Below are 24,934 nucleotides of genomic sequence, written 5' to 3'. Positions count from 1 at the left end.
TTTACCAAGCCAACCATAGTAAACCAGGTCCAAGTTGAAATAGCGATGCGATTAATTCAAGTTATAATAATCAAATTGCGATTTCAACTTAGCACTGCTATATTCCATATTCGTTAATTCTAGCCTAATATGGAATATAGCAGTGCTAAGTTGAAATCGCAATTCGAATATTCTAACTTGAATTAATCGAATTGCGATTTTAACGTAATTCTCAAATCCGACAGTACATTCTAGTATGGAGACGTTCCCATGGTGATGGGGACGCTCCATGAGCACGGAAGTCGTCAGAAGTGGCAACGGGCACTGACTGGAGCAGCCAGGAAGCCTAAGGACAGGTAAGAACTACTTTTGGGAAGTGGGAAAGAAAAAAATATAACAATAAAAAAAAAAATATATATGAATATTCGAAATATCGAATTTATAGCACTACAATCGTGGCCAAAAGTTTTGAGAATGACACAAATATTAGTTTTCACAAAGTTTGCTGCTAAACTGCTTTTAGATCTTTGTTTCAGTTGTTTCTGTGATGTAGTGAAATATAAGTACACGCACTTCATACGTTTCAAAGGCTTTTATCGACAATTACATGACATTTATGCAAAGAGTCAGTATTTGCAGTGTTGGCCCTTCTTTTTCAGGACCTCTGCAATTCGACTGGGCATGCTCTCAATCAACTTCTGGGACAATTCCTGACTGATAGCAACCCATTCTTTCATAATCACTTCTTGGAGTTTGTCAGAATTAGTGGGTTTTTGTTTGTCCACCCGCCTCTTGAGGATTGTCCACAAGTTCTCAATGGGATTAAGATCTGGGGAGTTTCCAGGCCATGGACCCAAAATGTCAACGTTTTGGTCCCCGAGCCACTTAGTTATCACATTTGCCTTATGGCACGGTGCTCCATCGTGCTGGAAAATGCATTGTTCTTCACCAAACTGTTGTTGGATTGTTGGAAGAAGTTGCTGTTGGAGGGTGTTTTGGTACCATTCTTTATTCATGGCTGTGTTTTTGGGCAAAATTGTGAGTGAACCCACTCCCTTGGATGAGAAGCAACCCCACACATGAATGGTCTCAGGATGCTTTACTGTTGGCATGACACAGGACTGATGGAAGCGCTCACCTTTTCTTCTCCGGACAAGCCTTTTTCCAGATGCCCCAAACAATCGGAAAGAGGCTTTATCTGAGAATATGACTTTGCCCCAGTCCTCAGCAGTCCATTCACCATACTTTCTGCAGAAGATCAATCTGTCCCTGATGTTTTTTTTGAGAGAAGTGGCTTCTTTGCTGCCCTTCTTGACACCAGGCCATCTTCCAAAAGTCTTCGCCTCACTGTGCGTGCAGATGCGCTCACACCTGCCTGCTGCCATTCCTGAGCAAGCTCTGCACTGGTGACACTCCGATCCCGCAGCTGAATCCTCTTTAGGAGACGATCCTGGCGCTTGCTGGACTTTCTTGGACGCCCTGAAGCCTTCTTAACAAGAATTTAACCTCTTTCCTTGAAGTTCTTGATGATCCTATAAATTGTTGATTGAGGTGCAATCTTAGTAGCCACAATATCCTTGCCTGTGAAGCCATTTTTATGCAACGCAATGATGGCTGCACGCGTTTATTTGCAGGTCACCATGGTTAACAATGGAAGAACAATGATTTCAAGCATCACCCTCCTTTTAACATGTCAAGTCTGCCATTTTAACCCAATCAGCCTGACATAATGATCTCCAGCCTTGTGCTCGTCAACATTTTCACCTGAGTTAACAAGACGATTACTGAAATGATCTCAGCAGGTCCTTTAATGACAGCAATGAAATGCAGTGGAAAGTTTTTTTGGGGATTAAGTTAATTTTCATGGCAAAGAAGGACTATGCAATTCATCTGATCACTCTTCATAACATTCTGGAGTATATGCAAATTGCTATTATAAAAACTTAAGCAGCAACTTTTCCAATTTCCAATATTTATGTAATTCTCAAAACTTTTGGCCACGACTGTATATTCGAAATATTCGTGAATTAGCGAAGTGCCGATATTCGCTAAAAAAATTCGATATTCGAATATTCGCGCTCAACACTATTGCTGAAGACAAAACTGAAGGGAAAATGCCCCAAGAACAAGCAGGAACTGAAGACAGTAGCAGTAGAGGCATGGCAGAGCATCACCAGTGATGAAACCCAGCGTCTGGTGATGTCTATGCGTTCCAGACTTCAGGCTGTAATTAACTGCAAAGGATTTGCAACCAAGTATTAAAAAGTGAAAGTTTGATTTATGATGATTATTCTGTCCCATTACTTTTGGTCTCTTAACAGGTGGGAGGCACATATGCAAAGTGTTGTAATTCCTACACTGTTCACCTAATTTGGATGTAAATACCCTCAAATTAAAGCTAACAGTCTGCAGTTAAAGCACATCTTGTTTGTTTTATTTTTAATCCATTGTGGTGGTGTATAAAGCCAAAAATGTTAGAATTGTGTCGATGTCCCAATATTTATGGACCAGACTGTATATTAGCCAACACCACCGAAGGTTAGTTAAAAGGATATGAGTTGGCAAAAGGAACAATTAACCAAATTAATTACCCAATTATTCAATAGCACACCAATGGCAGTTCCAGAGGACAAATACTTACCGTATTTATCGGCGTATAACACGCACTTTTTCCCCCTGAAAATAGGGGGCAAATCATGTATGCGTGTTATACGCCGATATTCATTGCGCTGTATGAGCCGGGAGAGAGGAGGGGCTGGAGTCCGTAACTAGGGGCGGGGCCCGGTGAAGTCACTGTACTCTTACACCGGGCCCCGCCGCTCACCAAAGTATTTATAAACGTGAATCCTTATCCTGTTATTAAGCTGCCCTCTCCCATGTTCCCATGTCCCCCCTGTATCCCCATAGCACTTACTTAAGCTTCAATAGCAGGCAGAGCAGACGGCAGCAGTAACGTCACTCACTGACGTCGAGCGCCTGCTCCGCCCCCTTTATGAATGAAGCAGGCGGAGCAGACGTGCAACGTCAGTGAGTGACGTTACTGCTGCCGTCCGCTCTGCCTGCTATGGAAGCGTGTGAATCGTAAGTGCTGTGGGGATACAGGGGGGACATGGGAACATGGGAGAGGGCAGCTTAATAACAGGATAAGGATTCACGTTTATAAATACTTCGGTGAGCGGCGGGGCCCGGTGTATTGGGGGACACTGTTATGAGGGGGATCTGTGGATTACATATAGCAGTGTCATCCACAGATCCCCCCCATAACAGTTCCATCCACAGATCCCCCCACCCCATAGCAGTACAATTTGAAATGGACACTGTTATGAGGGGGATCTGTGGATGACATATAGCAGTGTCATCCACAGATCCCCCCCATAACAGTTCCATCCACAGATCCCCCCACCCCATAGCAGTACAATTTGAAATGGACACTGTTATGAGGGGGATCTGTGGATGACATATAGCAGTGTCATCCACAGATCCCCCCCATAACAGTTCCATCCACAGATCCCCCCACCCCATAGCAGTACAATTTGAAATTTAATTTTTTTCCTGAAATTTCCCTTAAAATGAAGGGTGCGTGTTATACGCCAGTGCGTGTTATACGCCGATAAATACGGTAGTTTGTGGACACAAAGCGTACAAATGGATATCCGAGAATGTCACAGGACTATGCAACATTGCCAGGCTTACTCCTGCCACCTTTATAGTAACACTCTAAAATTGACATAAATGCTATTCCTAAACACACCTTGTAGTGTAGGGCCAAAGATAACACACCCAGACCAAATGGTAAGCCACATGTTGTAGAAATGAGCATTCCCAATAAAGTTCTCAGTACCCTTTTCATATATCCCATGATAGTGCAGATGTGAGATCATTTGGTGGTAGCAACTGATTATCTAGAGATGATCAAATATGGGAAGTGATAAGACTTATGAATACCTCAAACATCGTGCAGAACCAGTTGATCGTTGTCACCAACAAACACACATTAGTTCTAGACTATGTTACAGCTAAAGATGGAGGTATGTGCCAGGTTGTGGGACCCGCTTGTTGCCATTACATAGACCCGCAGGGTAATTTGCAAGTTTAGGTGGGTCTAGAGAAAATGGCGGATCTAAGGGATAAAGGGCTGGAAGCACATAAAGCTGCTAAAGATACATGGTGGTCTGATACCTTCTCCTTCCTTAAAGGGTTTCTATCACTTCGTATGACATAATTAGCTCTCAGACACTAGCGATCCGCTAGTGTCTGCTCTGGCCAACCATCCTAATATAACAGCTTTTGGGGCAGCCGTTTTGCTAAAAAAATAACTTTTATAAATATGCTAATGAGCCTCTAGGTGCTATGTGGGCGTCATTAGCACCTAGAGGCTCCATCTACCTTCATACACAGCCACCGCCCAGCGCGTCCCTCCAGCCCGCCCATCTCCTGCTGAATGCGATCCTCCGTGTGACGCAACGGACGAATTCTCGCGCATGCGCCATGCGCGGCTGTATTCGGCGCATGCGCAGTGAATGTCTGACCGCTTCCCTGCTCAGACATCTCCACTGCGCCTGCGCTGATGACGTCATAGTGCTCCAAGGAACAGGCGCAGTGGAGATGTCTGAGCAGGGAAGCGGTCAGACATTCACTGCGCATGCGCCAAATACAGCCGCGCACGGCGCATGCGCGAGAATTCGTCCGTTGCGTCACACGGAGGATCGCATTCAGCAGGAGATGGGCGGGCTGGAGGGACGCGCTGGGCGGTGGCTGTGTATGAAGGTAGACGGAGCCTCTAGGTGCTAATGACGCCCACATAGCACCTAGAGGCTCATTAGCATATTTATAAAAGTGGCTGCCCCAAAATGGCTGCCCCAAAAGCTGTTATATTAGGATGGTTGGCCAGAGCAGACACTAGCGGATCGCTAGTGTCTGAGAGCTAATTATGTCATACGAAGTGATAGAAACCCTTTAACCCCACCAACTGGTTTAAAGGTATTGGGGGTTGGCTCATGGGAATTGTCCAAGGAATATTACAGGTAGCCCTAATACTATTGGTGATATATATAGTAATTAAGCTTGTTCTTGTGTGACCCGCCTTTCAAAAAGAATGAAGAAAACTAATGAGCAACCTATCATGCTTCTCGACGATGAGGAAGAACAAAAGGAAACGCCATTCAACACTGTTCCCCCTCCCAGCTATGATGCCGTGCAGAGATAGGGTAAGATGAATCCCGGGGTACTACCATAAGCCCTGAAACCGGGAGCTTATCTACAAGAGGTAAGTTGTCGCCACTGCAGGTGAAGAGGATACAAAGGGTATGCCCAGTGGATTCGTTAGGTAGGGATAGCCTACATTCAAGTTTCCAAGGGGGGACTGTTTTGGACTACTGAGACAGTATGGATACTTGTTTGTTCTATATACACTTGCGTTACACTGCTCAGACACCGCTTAGTAGAAAAATCCTGCTTTTTGGATGTACCAGGCGCACACAGCTTTTCCACTATCTAGAAGATGGGAGGGGGGAAGGAGCGCATTCCAAGGTCCTAGGTATAGTAAGGGGTTGCAGAGCTGTGCTATGAAGCTGATATCTTAAGTCAGCCTGATGGAAAAGAAGTGTAAGTTTAACCCATTAAATGCTTGCTATTATTTCCCATTAACTAATAGAAATGCACCACATTTAGTCACCTCCCACCAGGGGGTATATTCTGTATGAACACTCACAATAAACTAGAGGTTTTGCTTTGACCCCAGCGTGTGTGTCTTTGCTTAATTCCTCCGTGCACATAAAGACAATATCTACTAATTTGGAGCAGTACATCAACCTACCTGGTATCTTGACCAAATCCAAAACAGGGTACTGTAGCTCAGCTCCCATTCAAGTGAATGGAATTTCAACTTCAGTACACTGCCACAGGAAACCTCAGTGTATAGAGCCTTCTGCTTTCTCTATACACTGCCAGTTTCAGGTGCCGCGGTAGCCCACAACAGCTGATCGGTGGGGGCACCAGATGCCGCAGCACTACTGATCTGATATTGATTGCCTATGCGGAGGATAGGTCATCAATATGAGTAGCTTGGACAACGCCTTTAACAGTGGGTGCAGTAAGCTAATTGACAAGATATATACTGTATACATGTGTGGAAGGGCGTGCTGATGTAATACTCAACACTTTTTTTGTTATTTCATGAGCAATATATAAAGAATATGAATCTATAAAATGAAAGTGCATCAACAAGCAAAAAATTACAAAATTCCGTTTTGCCCAGAGACTTTTACTCAGCATGCTTCTTGTCGCCCCAGCATCACATACAGTGCATCACTTTATTTTAGGTTTCATAGTACTGTACTTTTCAAATGGAAAATGTGCAATATTCATATCAAATAGGTAAAGGAGAGAAAATCTAAAAAATTCAAGTCACGGTCTATTATAGGCTGAGACATTAACAAGCAGATTGTCACAGGGCAAATAGCAAACAAGCTGACAGTGGGGAAGTGAATGGGGTTGCCAAATAGCTGTGACTAAGAGCTACTTAGTAGTTCTTAACTAATCTTCCATTTCATTATCTACCTTTTAAAGAGTAACTAAACTTTTATGCAATTTTTTTTAAATGTCCATCATGCTCTAAAAATCATTTTTACAATATACTTTATTAATACTTTATTCATGAATTTTGCTTTTTTCAATAAAGAAATTGACTCCCAAAGTCCAGTTTTCTGATAGTACTTTAAATTCACTCCTCTACATAACGTAGGCGGATCCACCACCAGAAATAGAGGTTATTAAGGCTGGTGTCTAAAACGCTGGTCTTAATAAATGACCCTCTATGTTTCTGGTAACATGTTTAAAGGAAAGGTTGATTACCCACAGACACAATATTTAACAGGGTTACCAGAAACATAGTCTATTGAAACACTTCCTTGCATGTCATCAAAGTAACCCAGACTTGTTTAAAGTGACTCCCAATAGAACAGGGGACCCATATGTTTCATCATTTTCAAACATTAGCAAAAGGATAGCTATTGAATTTTTTAGGCTAGATACACTGGTGCCAAATGGGTTAAATGAGGTCAAAGAAAGGAGTTAATAAAGACAGACTGTAAAGTTAATTAATAAATGTTGGGTACTGATGTTGATATTTTATATTTATTTTAATATATTCTGACAGGTGACTTCTGGCTGGGGAAGGCGTGTGAAAGAAGACGAATGTATTAGAATACTATAAATAAAGGTATGTGGAAGTTTGTTGTACATCCTGAGGAAGGGGGACGCCCCAAAACACAGATATTTTACAGTAGCTGTTTATTAGTGAAGAGTGGCAGGGGCAATATTCGAATTTGCGATATATTTGGTAGAATTTTGTCATATATTTGCGAATTCGAGATTATTTTCTTGATTGCGATAAATCGACAATGTAATATTCCCACAATGCACGTGAAATATAGGCGTGGGTCACTATAGCTACACTTTTCAAGCTGCTAGAAGTTTCCTGAGACTGGAGAAAATGTTTAGCACGGCAGAACATTACAATAGCTTTATATGCAGATAGAGTGCTCAAATATATGCGAAATCGGCACTAATGATGCAAATATTTTGTCTAATACGTGCAACTTCACATTTTAACAGGTCTGACTACTTATTAGTGATTGGTGCACTAAGTATTGTTGTGAACCTGTGACATCCCAGCACTATATACCGGTATGTATGTATTGTGAGGTAGTGACAGGCCTCATGGCTACTAGAGGAGATTCATGGCAGGAGTTTCCATGTCTTCCCCGTCTGTCATCAGTTCTGAGGCAGCACCAGGTGCCACAATCAGTCTGGGATAAGAGCCCAGCCCAGACTGTCAGTCAGAGTGAGAGAGTCTTTGTGAAACAGAGTCCTGCTGGAGGCTCTGTATGAGTGGTCTCAGCCGGGCTGGCTGAGGGGCACAAGGCTAGGTGCTAGCCGGAACATTGGGGGCAAGGGTCACAAGGACGGAGTCGTGAGGACTACTGGGCCACACTCCCCCATAAAGGTACTGGACTTGAGACCGTGTGTGAACGGTGCTCTGTACAGCCAGGAGGCTGATGGACATTGGGCTGGGAAAGCCACATGTTATGACCGTGTGTGAACGGTGCTTTAGGCGAGTCAGGGATATGTTATGTTTAGTTAGAGCCCTGCCGGGAGAGTGTTTGTTTATTATTTTGTATAAATGTTTATGATTACGTGGATGTGCCGCAATAAAGCACTGTGTTTGGACCTTAAACTTGGTGTCTGGCAAAGATATCTGTGAGAATGACCCCCGAAAGATAACTAATCCCCCACAGTATGTATGTATGGAGAGCAGAATCAGCTACACTACAGGGAGTGCAGAATTATTAGGCAAATGAGTATTTTGACCACATCATCCTCTTTATGCATGTTGTCTTACTCCAAGCTGTATAGGCTCGAAAGCCTACTACCAATTAAGCATATTAGGTGATGTGCATCTCTGTAATGAGAAGGGGTGTGGTCTAATGACATCAACACCCTATATTAGGTGTGCATAATTATTAGGCAACTTCCTTTCCTTTGGCAAAATGGGTCAAAAGAAGGACTTGACAGGCTCAGAAAAGTCAAAAATAGTGAGATATCTTGCAGAGGGATGCAGCATTCTTAAAATTGCAAAGCTTCTGAAGCGTGATCATCGAACAATCAAGCGTTTCATTCAAAATAGTCAACAGGGTCGCAAGAAGCGTGTGGAAAAACCAAGGCGCAAAATAACTGCCCATGAACTGAGAAAAGTCAAGCGTGCAGCTGCCAAGATGCCACTTGCCACCAGTTTGGCCATATTTCAGAGCTGCAACATCACTGGAGTGCCCAAAAGCACAAGGTGTGCAATACTCAGAGACATGGCCAAGGTAAGAAAGGCTGAAAGACGACCACCACTGAACAAGACACACAAGCTGAAACGTCAAGACTGGGCCAAGAAATATCTCAAGACTGATTTTTCTAAGGCTTTATGGACTGATGAAATGAGAGTGAGTCTTGATGGGCCAGATGGATGGGCCCGTGGCTGGATTGGTAAAGGGCAGAGAGCTCCAGTCCGACTCAGACGCCAGCAAGGTGGAGGTGGAGTACTGGTTTGGGCTGGTATCATCAAAGATGAGCTTGTGGGGCCTTTTCGGGTTGAGGATGGAGTCAAGCTCAACTCCCAGTCCTACTGCCAGTTTCTGGAAGACACCTTCTTCAAGCAGTGGTACAGGAAGAAGTCTGCATCCTTCAAGAAAAACATGATTTTCATGCAGGACAATGCTCCATCACACGCGTCCAAGTACTCCACAGCGTGGCTGGCAAGAAAGGGTATAAAAGAAGAAAATCTAATGACATGGCCTCCTTGTTCACCTGATCTGAACCCCATAGAGAACCTGTGGTCCATCATCAAATGTGAGATTTACAAGGAGGGAAAACAGTACACCTCTCTGAACAGTGTCTGGGAGGCTGTGGTTGCTGCTGCACGCAATGTTGATGGTGAACAGATCAAAACACTGACAGAATCCATGGATGGCAGGCTTTTGAGTGTCCTTGCAAAGAAAGGTGGCTATATTGGTCACTGATTTGTTTTTGTTTTGTTTTTGAATGTCAGAAATGTATATTTGTGAATGTTGAGATGTTATATTGGTTTCACTGGTAAAAATAAATAATTGAAATGGGTATATATTTGTTTTTTGTTAATTTGCCTAATAATTATGCACAGTAATAGTCACCTGCACACACAGATATCCCCCTAAAATAGCTAAAACTAAAAACAAACTAAAAACTACTTCCAAAAATATTCAGCTTTGATATTAATGAGTTTTTTGGGTTCATTGAGAATATGGTTGTTGTTCAATAATAAAATTAATCCTCAAAAATACAACTTGCCTAATAATTCTGCACTCCCTGTATATCACTATCTAACCTACACTCAGTGGCGTATCTATCACGAGGCAAACAAGGCATTTGTCTAGGGCGGCACTTGCCAATGGGGCGGCAAAATGCCTTGTTTGCCCCTGTCCCATCCGTCTTATATGTTGCCGCCTGTATACTCAGAAGATCCGATGGTATATTCTAACCCCCAGGCGTTCCCATGGTGACGGGGACGCTTGCCTGGGGGTTAGAATATACAGGGCCACGCCGCTCACAGGAGAACATTTATAAACTAATCATTAACTTTAACTTTAATTATCGCTAATTTCTTTACTGGATATCTTACTCTTTTTTGACTCTTAGCTCTGGTAACAGCAGGCAGTGCGGGCGGCGCTCACTCACTGACGTCACGCGCCTGCGCCGCCTAGTGGGAGGAGCGGGCGCGTGACGTCAGTGAGTGAGCGCCGCCCGCCTGCACTGCCTGCTGTTACCAGAGCTAAGAGTCAAGACAGAGTAAGATATCCAGTAAAGAAATTAGCGATGATTAAAGTTAAAGTTAATGATTAGTTTATAAATGTTCTCCTGTGAGCGTCGGGGAGGGGGATCTGTTGATGGCACTATTTAGGGTAGGGGGATCTGTGGATAGCACTGTTTAGGGGAGGGGGATCTGTGGATGGCACTGTTTAGGGGAGGGGGATCTATGGATGGCACTGTTTAGGGGAGGGGGATCTGTGGATGGCACTGTTTAGGGGAGGGGGATCTGTGGATGGCCCTATTTAGGGGAGGGGGATCTGTGGATGGCACTATTTAGGGGAGGGGGATCTGTGGATGGCACTGTTTAGGGGGGAGATCTGTGGATGGCACTGTTTAGGGGAGGGGGATCTGTGGATGGCACTGTTTAGGGGAGGGGGATCTGTGGATGGCACATAGGAAGGGGTGGGGTTTAGAGAGAGGGGTTTGGCCTTGACAGGAAGGGGGGGGGATTTAGAGAGAAAGGGGTTTGGCCTTGAAAGGAAGGAGTGGGTCAAATTTATATTAGGGGGGTGCCCGAGTTTAGTCTCACCTAGGGCAGCACAAAACCAAGATACACCACTGCCTACACTGACTATCTCCCACTAACTATCTGTATTATATATACGGTATAAGCTAACTAACCAACTATATAATGTAATGACACAGGAAAGCAGAGAGCACAGCAATAACACTGCTGTCTCTCTCAGATCTGCAAAATACTGCATACAAGGGCTGCTGGGGAGGTTCTTATATAGTAATGGGTAGGCAACTTTCCTATTGGTTGCTAGGGATGTTGCTAAGCTCAGACAAAGACATTGCAGCCTTCTCATTGGCCCACAAGCAAGAAGGGAGGTTACTGATGAAAAAAAAAAGTTGAATATTCGAAATTACAAATATATATCACTATATTCTAAATATTCGCAAATTCTCGAAGTGCCGATATTCGTGATTAATATGCGATTCGAATATTCGCGCCCAACACTATTGTTTATATTGTCTTATGTGAATAAAACTGCTCCTATGGATAAGATGTTGTATAGTATTATGCTCTTTATTTACCCCTCGATACTGCTGAACGTGACACCCCTACTATCTAAAAAGCACTTTGTTTGTGCTTTAGGTTTTTTAATGCTGGCTGTCCTTTCAGCATGTAATAAGTCACAGAGCATGCCGATGAACTTTTCCTGTTGAAGTCAATAGGGGGAATTAATTACATTCCTATAACAGAAAAGTATGCCAACACGTCAAAAATGTGTGACTTTCTGCTGTTTTTATATGTGCCTCCAACTTGTCTGACAAGTGAGCAGGATGTGGGCAGGAGTGGGACATGTAGCCTGAGAAATGTAATATTACTTATGTCAGGAAACTGGTGTAAGTAACCACAGAATCTATGTCAGCGGCTAGCTGGTGTAAATTACTGTTTCAGGGATCCAGACATCCCTAGATTTGCCAAGATTACTAAAAGTTTTTAACAGATATGCTCATGCAGTTGCTTACCTCGGGTACATTATCCCTATGCTCAGGGTGGCACCTAGCCTTTCTGCTGTCTGAGGTGAAAACTGAAACAGCACCCTCCCCCATCCCCAATGCCAATTTCTTAACCTAACCCCTTCCCTTTCAGCTCATGGCCCTTCAGCTTCCCCCCCTCTTTCCCCTACCTGGTGCTGCCTGAGGCGATCGCCCCACCTAGCCTCATTGGTGGTGCACCCCTGCCTATGCCTTTTCTTTTTCAGTTTTCACCATATAACCAAATCATGTAGCACTTCCTGTTGCTGTATCCAACCAAACCCACAATGCACTTCACCCTTCTCTTCTAAAGCTCCAGCACTAGCCCTAAAAATGTCCAGCTACTGTAGTTTATAGTTTCTGCCGTCCAGCTAGTTACATAGACACTCCCCTATCACTGGCACTGTTGCTGCTTTGACACGTCCATGGACATCACATCACAGGAAATAAGAAAGAGCTGCATGGACACGGTCATGTGACCACAGCCCAGAACAGAAGATAGAAAGAATAAAAATAAAGGAAATATGTTACAAAATTACAGCTACTTTTGTCAATGAACATTTTTTAGGTTCTTGATGCAAACCACAAAATTCTTCTAAGAGGCTCTATGCACTTAATCCCAGGATATTTTTTTTTAGTAAGGCCACTTCAGTTATTTTCTTCAGTTAGCCTCGTGCACACGGCCATTGCCGGCTGTGGCCCATATCGCGGCCCGCAAACAGTGGGTCCTCAATATGCGGGCACCCAGCATGTGCCCCCCGCATCACGAATGCGGACCCATTCGCTTGAATATTCTATTTTTTTGCGGTGTGGATGGATCAACTTGAATGGGTCTGGATCCGTCGCAGCAGCGGTGCATTCGGGACCGCGAAGCAGGTGTGCATCTTGGGAGTTGTAGTTTTCCCACAGCTGGAGTGCTGGAGGTTAGCCATCACAGGAGTAGGACATGTTTATACTGTATGTGATTGATATGATACAAGACATTTAAATTTTTGAAGCCATTATAATGATATATAATATGATATACAGCATCAGCAACATAGTGCATTGACAATGAAACTTTTCATTTTCAAGAAATATTAAGGGTATGCATTTGACAATTGCCCCAACAGTCAATTCTAGGATTCTTGAATATGTAAATACTCTTCTCACACACAAGCGACAAGTCTCAATTTTCAGTGACAAATCTCTATTAAAAATTGCATTACCTGTACTCATCATAGCTGTGTTCCCAAGTAAAAACACTGTAAAAGATAATGAATTATGTAACTCAGTTTAAATGTTCACATAAAAGTTGTAAAATATTAGCAATAGAAGCAATACTTTAAATGAGGATTAAATCAAATAAAATATTTGTTCTTGTAACTGATCACTAATTTTTATGGAAAAGCAGTATTTCTAACCATTCACATAGCTGCATTAAAGCAATTCTACAAGAACAATGGACAAAAATCCTCTCAGAAAAGTGATGAGTGAATTTCTTAACATTTGATTCAGGTCGGATTTGGTTTAAAGGGGTTGTCCGTGTTCAGAGCTGAATGCGGACATAACCCCTTCTTGCCCCATTCAGCCCCTCTGAGTTCAGCAGCGGAACATGCACCCGTGCCTAGCACTGCATCGTGCAGGGCAAGGGCAGTTTGTATACCTTTTTACACTGCGGTGGCTTTTGTCTAGCAGTGATCCCGCTGACGTCACCGGCAGTAATGGGCGGTCTTTAGCGCTGCCCTAACATGTTTTACAGGCTGAGATGCTCGCACATGCTCAGTTTCATCCTTTAACTGCCTCCTGGGTTGTGATAGGTAGAGATGAGACACGCCCCCTTAGCCCCAGCAGAAAAGTCACTCCCCTTGAATTGTCAGCTTAATATAGATCTAGCAGAGCAATGAATGGGGAGATCTCTGGATACATGTGAGGTTCCAAGGCTGCTTCCAAGAGATTGTCATTAGAGTTCAGCGAACCCAAACTGTAAAGTTCGGGTTCGTATCAAACTTTAGGTTTTTCGGCACCCGGAACCGAACCCGAACATTTACGTAAAAGTTCGGGTTTGGTGTTCGGCACTTTCTTGGCGCTTTTTGAAAGGCTGCACAGCAGCCAATCAACAAGCGTCATACTACTTGCCCCAAAAGGCCATCACAGCCATGCCTACTATTGGCATGGCTGTGATTGGCCAACTGCAGCATGTGACCCAGCCTCTATTTAAGCTGGAGTCACTTACCGCCGCCCGTCACTCTGCTCGGATTAGTGTAGGGAGAGGCTGCAGCTGCTGTCAGGGAGAGATCAGGGAGAAATATTATGAAGAACTGCCTTTTTACTCAGCGATCTACATCAAATGTGTTTTGTGGGTGCAGTGCACAATTTTTTTAAGCCTGCACTGAGCCAACTACTGCTGAAAACGAACTTTTTTTTACTTCAGTTTGTCAATATCAATACATAATCGGCGGCCATTTTATGCAACGATAGTGCACCAGCACTATCTATCTGCATGTCTGCTAGTCCAGAAATACAGCGTTTTGCTTACTGTGCTTAAAAAACTTTTTTTTTCATATAGTGCACATCTAGGATTAGACGTGCATAAGTGACTGTCACATTTAGGCTACAAATAAGGCTTTTAGGATACTGTGGTGAAAAATCCCTCTGATATACTGCACATCTGGGATTACAAGTGCACAAGGGACTGTCACATTTAGGCCACAAATACTGCTATTAGGTTACTGTTGTTAAAAAAATAACCTTTTTTTTCATATACTGCACATCTGTGATTACACTTGCATAGGTGACTGTCACATTTAGGCCACAAATAAGGCTTTTAGGATACTGTGGGGAAAAAAAACTTTTTTTCATGTACTGCACCTTTGTGATTACACTTGCATAGGTGACTGTCACATTTAGGCCACAAATAAGGCTTTTAGGATACTGTGGTGAAAAATCCCTCTGATATACTGCATATCTGGGATTACACTTGCATAGGTGACTGTCACATTTAGGTCACAAATAAGGCTTTTAGGATACTGTGGTGAAAAAACCCTTTTTTTCATATATTGCACATCTGTGATTACACTTGCATAGGTGACTGTCACATTTAGGCCACAAATACGGCTATTAGGATACTGTTAAAAAAAAAAACACATTTTTTTCATATACTGCACATCTGTGATTACACTTGCATAGGTGACTGTCACATTTAGGCCACAAATAAGGCTTTTAGGATACTGTGGTGAAAAAAACCCTTTTTTTCATATACTGCACATCTGTGATTACACTTGCATAGGTGACAGTCACATTTAGGCCACAAATACCGGGTTTATATTAAGCAGGGTTTATATTGGCGGTTAATTATTTTTAACATACTTAACCACTTTTTACTTTGCTTTGTGAACGCCAACTATGAGGCAAACATCTAATAAGGGACGCGGTCATGGTCGTGGTGGTGGTGTTGGTGGAGCCTCTGGTGCAGGGAGAGGACGTGGCCGTTCTGCCACAGCTACACGTCCTACTGAACCTACTACCTCAGGTCCCAGTAGCCGCCAGAATCTACAGCGATATTTGGTCGGGCCTAATGCTGTTCTAAGGATGGTAAGGCCTGAGCAAGTACAGGCGCTAGTCAATTGGGTGGCCGACAGTGGATCCAGCACGTTCAAATTATCTCCCACCCAGTCTTCTGCAGAACAGGTGGCGCCTGAAACCCATGCCCATCAGTCTGTCACATCACCCCCATGCATATCGGGGAACCTGTCTGAGTCTCAAGTCATGCAGCAGTCTCTTATGCTGTTTGAAGACTCTGCTGGCAGGGTTTCCCAAGGGTATTGTAACGCACCTAGTTGATCAGTTAGGATCTCAACTGCGGAAGCAATGGACATCCACTATTATTCCACCGCCCTTATTTTTGGCTGTGGGATTCGCGGTTACTCAGTATGTACCCCAGGCGTCTCTCTCAGTCTTGGGCGGAGAGTTTGGGGTAACAAAATCATTTACCGCTATCCATCTAATTAGTTACTGCTGGAAAGGAAGGTCCCCCAGTATTACAGGAGTCACAAGTTAGTATAAGCTTGTGCACAGTTCAGAGTTAGTATATAGTATGCCCTCAGTTTAGTCTATAGTATGCCATAGGTTCAGGGTTAGTATATAGCATGTCCTCAGTTTTAGTATATAATATGCAGTAGGTTCAGAGTTAGTATAGCATGTCCTCAGTTTTAGTATATAATATGCAGTAGGTTCAGAGTTAGTATAGCATGTCCTCAGTTTAGTATATAATATGCAGCAGGTTCAGAGTTAGTATAGCATGTCCTCAGTTTAGTATATAATATGCAGCAGGTTCAGAGTTAGTATAGCATGTCCTCAGTTTAGTATATAATATGCAGCAGGTTCAGAGTTTGTATAGCATGTCCTGAGTTCAGTGTTGGTTTGGGAATATCGCCTCACACCAGCAGGAACCACCCCACTCTGAGTTCCAGGACCTTAATCAGAGCAGGTAACAGGCATATACTTGCGGTTAGTTGGTCCTGGCTAGGAAGCCAGCAGTGGGGAAGCCAGTGGCAAGAAGGTAGGCAGTCCTTCACAATGTTGTTAGGGATCCAGGTCTGGATATGTGGACAGAGTCCTTAGATGCAATGGAGCTAGCAGGGTGCGCACTCCATTAGTGGAACACCCTGCTTAGCACCTGTCTTCTATTTAAGGCCCGGAGGTAAGTGGGCGGAGTCACAGGGAGCCGCTGCGATCCAGGCTGTACTGTTACAGGTATCCACCTAGCCCTTCCCCAGGGGTGGAAGACATAGAATGCACTGACGCACAACCACTTATGTTTCCTGATGAGGACATGGGAATACCACCTCAGCACGTCTCTGATGATGACGAAACACAGGTGCCAACTGCTGCGTCTTTCTGCAGTGTGCAGACCAAAAAGGAGGTCAGGGAGGAAGACTGGGTGGAAGACGATGCAGGGGACGATGAGGTCCTAGACCCTACATGGAATGAAGGTCGTGCCACTGACTTTCAGAGTTCGGAGGAAGAGGCAGTGGTGAGACCGAGCCAACAGCGTAGCAAAAGCGGGAGCAGGGTGCAAAAGCAGAGCAGCCGTCACCAAAACAGTTCGCCTGCTACTGGCGACCGTCATCAGGGACCGAGCACACCAAAGGCAGCTTCAAGGAGTTCCCTGGCATGGCACTTCTTCACACAATGTGCTGACGACAAGACCCGAGTCGTTTGCACGCTGTGCCATCAGAGCCTGAAGCGAGGCATTAACATTCTGAACCTTAGCACAACCTGCATGACCAGGCATCTACATGCGAGACACGGGCTGCAGTGGAGTAAGCACCTTCAAAACCAAGAAAGGGCTCAGGCCCCTCCTGCTCCCTCTTCTGCTGCTGCCTCGGCCTCTTCCACCGCCTCTGGAGGAACGTTGGCACCTGCCACCCAGCAAACAGAGAATGTGCCACAAACAACACCACCTCCTCACAAACCTTTGAGAGAAAGTGTAAATTCCCACCTAGCCAACCTCAATCCCTGGCCCTGAATGCCAGCATTTCTAAACTACTGGCCTTTGAAATGCTGTCATTCAGGCTGGTGGAGACGGACAGCTTCAAACAGCTCATGTCGCTTGCAGTCCCACAGTACGTCGTTCCCAGCCGCCACTACTTCTCCAGGAGAGCTGTGCCCTCCCTGCACAACCAAGTATCGGATAAAATCAAGTGTGCACTGCACAACGCCATCTGTGGCAAGGTCCACCTAACCACAGATACGTGGACCAGTAAGCACGGCCAGGGCCATCTCCCTAACTGCACACTGGGTAAATGTAGTGGCGGCTGGGCCCCAGGCGGAGAGCTGTTTGACGCACGTCGTTCCGCCGCCAAGGATCGCAGGGCATCATTCTTTGCCTCCTGTTGCCTCCTCTTCCTACTCGGCTTCCTCCTCCTCTTCTACCACCTCCTCATCCGGTCAGCGACAGACCTTCACCACCAACTTCAGCACAGCCCGGGGTAAACGTCAGCAGACCGTTCTGAAACTGATGTGTTTGGGGGACAGGCCCCACACCACGCAGGAGTTGTGGCGGGGTATAGAACAACAGACCAACGAGTGGTTACTGCCAGTGAGCCTCAAGCCCGGCCTGGTGGTGTGCGATAATGGGCGAAATCTCGTTGCAGCTCTGGGACTAGCCGGTTTGACGCACATCCCTTGCCTGGCGCATATGCTGAATTTGGTGATGCAGAAATTCATTCACAACTACCCCGACATGTCAGAGCTGCTGCGTAAAGTGCGGGCCGTCTGTGCGCGCTTCCGGTGTTCTCATCCTGCCGCCGCTCGGCTGTCTGATCTACAGCGTAACTTCGGCCTTCCCGCTCACCGCCTCATATGCGACGTGCCCACCAGGTGGAACTCCACCTTGCACATGCTGGAGAGACTGTGCGAGCAGCAGCAGGCCATAGTGGAGTTTCAGCTGCAGCACACACGGGTGAGTCACACTGCGGAACAGCACCACTTCACCAATTACTGGGCCTCCATGCGAGACCTGTGTGCCCTGTTGCGCTGTTTCGAGTACTCCACCAACATGGCCAGTGGCGATGACGCCGTTATCAGCGTTACAATACCACTTCTATGTCTCCTTGAGAAAACACTTAGGGTGATGATGGAAGAGTATGTGGCCCAGGACGAGGAGGAGGAAGAGGGGTCATCTCTAACACTTTCAGGCCAGTCTTTTAAAAGTGGCTCAAAGGGAGGTTTTTTGCAACAGCAGAGGCGAGGTACAAATTTGCCCAGCCAGGGCCCACTACTTGAGGACGAGGAGGATGGGGATGAAGCATGTTCACAGCGGGGTGGCACCCAACGCAGCTCGGGCCCATAACTGGTGCATGGCTGGGGGGATACGGAGGACGCAGACGATACGCCTCCCACAGAGGACAGCTTGTCCTTACCTCTGGGCAGCCTGGCACACATGAGTGACTACATGCTGCAGTGCCTGCGCAACGACAGCAGAGTTGCCCACATTTTAACGTGTGCTGACTACTGGGTGGCCACCCTGCTGGATCCCCGTTACAAAGGCAATGTGCCGTCCTTAATTCCCTCACTGGAGCGTGATCGGAAGATGCGCGACTACTGGCGCACGCTGGTAGACGCGCTTCTGAGAGCATTCCCGACTGACGCCGGGGGACAAGTGGAAGCACAAGGCAAAGGCAGGGGAGGAGGAAAAGGTCGCCAACGCAGCTGTGTCAGCGCCAGCACCTCAGAAGGCAGGGTTAGCATGGCCGACATGTGGAAAAGCTTTGTCACCTCGCCGCAACAACCGGCCCCAACTGCTGATATGGAGTGTGTTAGTAGGAGGCAGCATTTGAACAACATGGTGGAACAGTACCTGTGCACACGCCTACACGTACTGACTGATGGTTCTGCCCCATTCAACTTCTGGGTCTCCAAATTGTCCACATGGCCAGAGCTTGCCCTGTATGCCTTGGAGGTGCTGGCCTGCCCTGCAGCCAGTGTACTCTTTAAACGTGTATTTAGCACGGCAGGAGGCGTCATTACAGACAGACGCAGCCGCCTGTCCACAGCCAACGTGGACAAGCTCACGTTCATGAAAATGTGCAGAATAGACATTTATACCACCATCAAACATACATTCTTGTACTTAAGTCAAGTGCAATGATTCTTTTTTATTTTTTTTTTTTATTTGTCCCAATGTTTGGGGGCGACCTACCCCAATAAAAAAAAATTAAAAAACTCCTCCTCCATTGCTGCCTCCACCTACAACACCACATTCACCGCCTCCTCAACCTCCAACTCCATCTCCATATCCACCTCCTTCTCTGAGTTGCAGGTTAATAATTTCTAATTTTTAGTTATTTTATTTTGTTATTTCCCTATCCACATTTGTTTGCAGAGCAGTTGCCATGCTCTTAAGTACATTTTACTGCCTTTTACATCTCTCTAGCCTTTTCAAGGACTATTTTAGAGCCATTTTAATGCAAAAAAGTGCCAATTTTAGTGCCCTAAATTGAAACAATTCTTATTTTCAATTGTCGGGTGACATTTTACCATTTTTGGCGTATACAAACCCCTGCTGTGCCTGGGTGACAGGGGCCTAAATATCTCAAAATCCTCTGTTCTATTGCTGGGTGACATGAACCCCCTTTTGCCGTGAATGAACCTCGGCTGTGCCTGGGTGACTGGGGCCTAAATCTCTCAAAATCATCTGTTCTATTGCTGGGTGACATGAACCCCCTTTTGCCGTGAATGAACCCCTGCTGTGCCTGGGTGACAGGGGCCTAAATCTCTCAAAATCGTCTGTTCTATTGCTGGGTGACATGAACCCCCTTTTGCCGTGAATGAACCCCTGCTGTGCCTGGGTGACAGGGGCCTAAATCTCTCAAAATCGTCTGTTCTATTGCTGGGTGACATGAACCCCCTTCTGCCGTGAATGAACCCCTGCTGTGCCTGGTTGACATGGGCCTAAATCTCTCAAAATCCTCTGTACTATTGCTGGGTGACATGAACCCCCTTTTGCCGTGAATGAACCCCTGCTCTGCATTGCTGTCAGGGAACTAAATTTAGTGAAAACATCTGTTACTGATCAGAAGATGCGCGACTACAAGCGCACGCTGCTGATGGCATTCCCACCTGACAGCAGGGGCACAGTGGAAGCACAAGGCAAAGGCAGAGGAGGAGGAAGAGGTCGCCAACGCAGCTGGGGCACCGCCAGCACCTGAGAAGGCAGGGTTAGCATGGCCAAAATGTGGAAAAGCTTTGTCAGCCTTGGAGGTGCTGACCTGCCCTGCAGCCAGTGGATAGTGTGAACGTGTGTTTAGCATGGCAGAGAGCATTATCACAGGCCGCAGCCAATGTGGACAAGCTTACGTTTATTAAAATGAACCAGGCATGGGTCTCACAGGACTTGTCCGTACCTTGTGCAGAATAGACATTTATACCAGCCTCAACCATCCATTCTTGTACTCGAGTGCACTTATTCTTTGTTTTATTTTGTTATACAGGGAGTGCAGAATTATTAGGCAAGTTGTATTTTTGAGGATTAATTTTATTATTGAACAACAACCATGTTCTCAAGGAACCCAAAAAACTCATTAATATCAAAGCTGAATATTTTTGGAAGTAGTTTTTAGTTTGTTTTTAGTTTTAGCTATTTTAGGGGGATATCTGTGTGTGCAGGTGACTATTACTGTGCATAATTATTAGGCAACTTAACAAAAAACAAATATATACCCATTTCAATTATTTATTTTTACCAGTGAAACCAATATAACATCTCAACATTCACAAATATACATTTCTGACATTCAAAAACAAAACAAAAACAAATCAGTGACCAATATAGCCACCTTTCTTTGCAAGGACACTCAAAAGCCTGCCATCCATGGATTCTGTCAGTGTTTTGATCTGTTCACCATCAACATTGCGTGCAGCAGCAACCACAGCCTCCCAGACACTGTTCAGAGAGGTGTACTGTTTTCCCTCCTTGTAAATCTCACATTTGATGATGGACCACAGGTTCTCAATGGGGTTCAGATCAGGTGAACAAGGAGGCCATGTCATTAGATTTTCTTCTTTTATACCCTTTCTTGCCAGCCACGCTGTGGAGTACTTGGACGCGTGTGATGGAGCATTGTCCCTCATGAAAATCATGTTTTTCTTGAAGGATGCAGACTTCTTCCTGTACCACTGCTTGAAGAAGGTGTCTTCCAGAAACTGGCAGTAGGACTGGGAGTTGAGCTTGACTCCATCCTCAACCCGAAAAGGCCCCACAAGCTCATCTTTGATGATACCAGCCCAAACCAGTACTCCACCTCCACCTTGCTGGCGTCTGAGTCGGACTGGAGCTCTCTGCCCTTTACCAATCCAGCCACGGGCCCATCCATTTGGCCCATCAAGACTCACTCTCATTTCATCAGTCCATAAAACCTTAGAAAAATCAGTCTTGAGATATTTCTTGGCCCAGTCTTGACGTTTCAGCTTGTGTGTCTTGTTCAGTGGTGGTCGTATTTCAGCCTTTCTTACCTTGGCCATGTCTCTGAGTATTGCACACCTTGTGCTTTTGGGCACTCCAGTGATGTTGCAGCTCTGAAATATGGCCAAACTGAGAGCAAGTGGCATCTTGGCAGCTGCACGCTTGACTTTTCTCAGTTTATGGGCAGTTATTTTGCGCCTTGGTTTTTCCACACGCTTCTTGCGACCCTGTTGACTATTTTGAATGAACCGCTTGATTGTTCGATGATCACGCTTCAGAAGCTTTGCAATTTTAAGAGTGCTGCATCTCTCTGCAAGATATCTCACTATTTTTGACTTTTCTGAGCCTGTCAAGTCCTTCTTTTGACCCATTTTGCCAAAGGAAAGGAAGTTGCCTAATAATTATGCACACCTAATATAGGGTGTTGATGTCATTAGACCACACCCCTTCTCATTACAGAGATGCACATCACCTAATATGCTTAATTGGTAGTAGACTTTCGAGCCTATACAGCTTGGAGTAAGACAACATGCATAAAGAGGATGATGTGGTCAAAATACTCATTTGCCTAATAATTCTGCACGCAGTGTTTGTCCCAATATTTTGGGGGATACCCCAATTTAAAAATAAGAAATAACACAAATCAGTGTTAGCTACCTATTCCTCCCTCACCGCCGCTTCCACCTACACCGCCATGTCAACCTACACCACCACATCCACCCATCCACCGCCTCCTCAACCTCCTACTCCTAGATCCAGATTTTTATTTTTTATTTTTCTGTATTTTATGTTATTTTAAAGGGCTTCTGTCACCCCACTAAACAAATTTTTTTTGTGTGTACTTATAATCCCTATCCTACCATATTGCCATACATTATGTTATTAATAATTTTCATTCAGTAGATTTAGCAAAAAACGTACTTTTATGATATGCTAATTACCTTTCTACCAGCAAGTAGGTCGTCTACTTGCTGGTAGCAGCCGCAGAAAACCGCCCTCTCCTTCTGTTGATTGACAGGGTCAGCCGCAATCTCCTCCTCGGGCCAGCCCTGTCAGCATTTCAAAAATCGCGCGCCTGTGTTGATTCAGCGCAGGCGCTCGGAGATAAGGAGGCTCGGCTCCTCAGCACTCCCTCAGTGCGCCTGCGCCGATGACGTCTTCTCTTTCGGTGACGTCATCGGCGCAGGCAAACTGAGGGAGTGCTGAGGAGGCGAGCCTCCTTATCTCAGAGCGCCTGCGCCAAATTTTTGAAATGCTGACAGGGCTGGCCGGAGGAGGAGATCGCGGCTGGCCCTGTCAATCAACAGAAGGAGGGGGCGGTTTTCTGCGGCTGCTACCAGCAAGTAGACGCCCTACTTGCTGGTAGAAATGTAATTAGCATATCATAAAAGTAATTTTTTTGCTAAATCTACTGAACGAAAATTATTAATAACATAATGTATGGCAATATGGCAGGATAGGGATTATAAGTACACAAAAAAAAATGAGTTTAGTGGGGTGACAGAAGCCCTTTAAGTCATTTCCCTATCCACATTTGTTTGCAGAACAATTGCCATGATCTTAAGCACATTATGATGCCTTTTGCAGCCCTCTAGCCCTTTCCAGGACTATTTTAGAGCCATTTTAGTGGCCAAAAGTTCAGTTCCCCATTGACTTCAATGGGGTTCGGGGTCAAGTTCAGGTCAAGTTCGGGTCCCGAACCCGAACTTTTTTTTCAAGTTTGGCCGAACCTGCCGAACCCGAATATCCAGGTGTCCGCTCAACTCTAATTGTCATGTACTATATGATGTCTGATTTTCATTTTATACATTACTCATGGGATAACCCCTTTAAGCCTCTCCTGTGTTGTCTTGGCTGTGTGCTTAGGGTCATTGTCTTGTTGCAAGGGGAACCTTGAGCACAAGCTGTGATCCAAAGCAGAAAAAGAATTGGTGGTTAGGTGCATAGGTGCATGTCACCATGGCTGAACGCGCAAAAGAAAAAACAAACACAATACAACAGCACTCTCCACAGATACAGAAATAATACATTTGGAGTCTCCGTTAAGGTAATACCAATCACAATTTATTACGTTAAAATTTTTTAAAAAAATTATGTATATACATAAAAAACATCAATATAAAAATGTATATAAAATAAACAGTATGAACAGTATAAAAATTGATATGAACCAATAGTAGCAGCAGTTAGGGCACTTTCACACAGGCACATATGGATCAAGTTGATATCATTATTAGGGATGGTTGTATTCCTCCCAATGCCAATAATACAATAGTATTATCTTCCATAGTATGTATTAGCTGTTAGTATTTTCTTGTTCTTCCACATAAATAAATCCTAAAAGCCAACTTGGTGTAATCAATGTCAATTAAAATTTTTATAGGTCCGAACCTTATTAGAGGTTAGTAAGAGGTTAATAATCTCTTTGTATTTCCAGGTAAGTGCATGTAGTGCTACTTCTGTTTAGTACAGCCTCTGTGTATGGTGTAGCAATGTACACTAGTTATGCACTTTTTGATTGTCCGTACTCACGGTTGGATGTTACCGGCTGTTTGCTGTGGCGTCCCTCCTGCGGGCGCTTGTACCTTGTTACTGCAGTTGGAGCGGTTGGAGTGGGAGCAGGACGGCCGGCTTGTATGAATGGCGTCTCGTCTATTTCATTTTCTATTCCCACCGCTAGGTCTCGAGAGATGAGAGGACATAACTTCTTCAGTCCCGCATTCTCTCCTACAGCTGCAGAGGTATTATAAGTGTAAAATCACTTGTTTTACAGCCTTTTAATCCTTTTTAGTGCATGGCCATGCATTTAGAAGGTTGAAGTTAACAGCGAGTGGACAATTTCAACACCAGACGCATTTCGAAGTAAATCACTACTTCTTCCTCACCACTGAGACAGTAGGCCGTGCATCAGGGTGAGGGTGGTGGCGGGGTGTCATGAAACTGTCCCAGGCTTTGGAGAGTGTTGCCCTGCCTCTGTTGGAATTGCTGTGTGTTCCCCTTGTCTCCCCTCCTCGGTTTCCCAAGGAACTACGGACTCTGCCGCCAGCGTTGTCAGATGGAAATTTTTTGAGCAATTTTTCAACAATGGCCTTCTGGTATTTAACCGTTTTGCTCGCCGTCTCCACCAGAGGA

General features: G+C 44.9%; 1 protein-coding gene across 7 annotated transcripts in view; it reads right to left on the bottom strand.

Moving 5' to 3' along the window:
- LOC120988982 (immunoglobulin superfamily member 1-like) overlaps positions 1-24,934 on the bottom strand; it is a 597,232-nt gene that overhangs the window by 87,387 nt on the left and 484,911 nt on the right. For 2 of the 7 annotated variants that reach the window (XM_040416812.1, XM_040416810.1), the window contains exon 3: positions 13,065-13,100. The exons of the other annotated variants lie outside the window; for them this stretch is intronic. In XM_040416812.1, the coding sequence (XP_040272746.1) occupies positions 13,065-13,100 (36 nt within the window). The remainder of the gene's footprint in view (positions 1-13,064; positions 13,101-24,934) is intronic. 7 annotated transcript variants of the gene reach the window in all.

This window comes from Bufo bufo, chromosome 2, assembly GCF_905171765.1.
Source record: "Bufo bufo chromosome 2, aBufBuf1.1, whole genome shotgun sequence".
In the NCBI taxonomy this organism is placed as follows: domain Eukaryota; kingdom Metazoa; phylum Chordata; class Amphibia; order Anura; family Bufonidae; genus Bufo; species Bufo bufo.
This window is presented reverse-complemented; position numbering and strand designations above follow the sequence as displayed.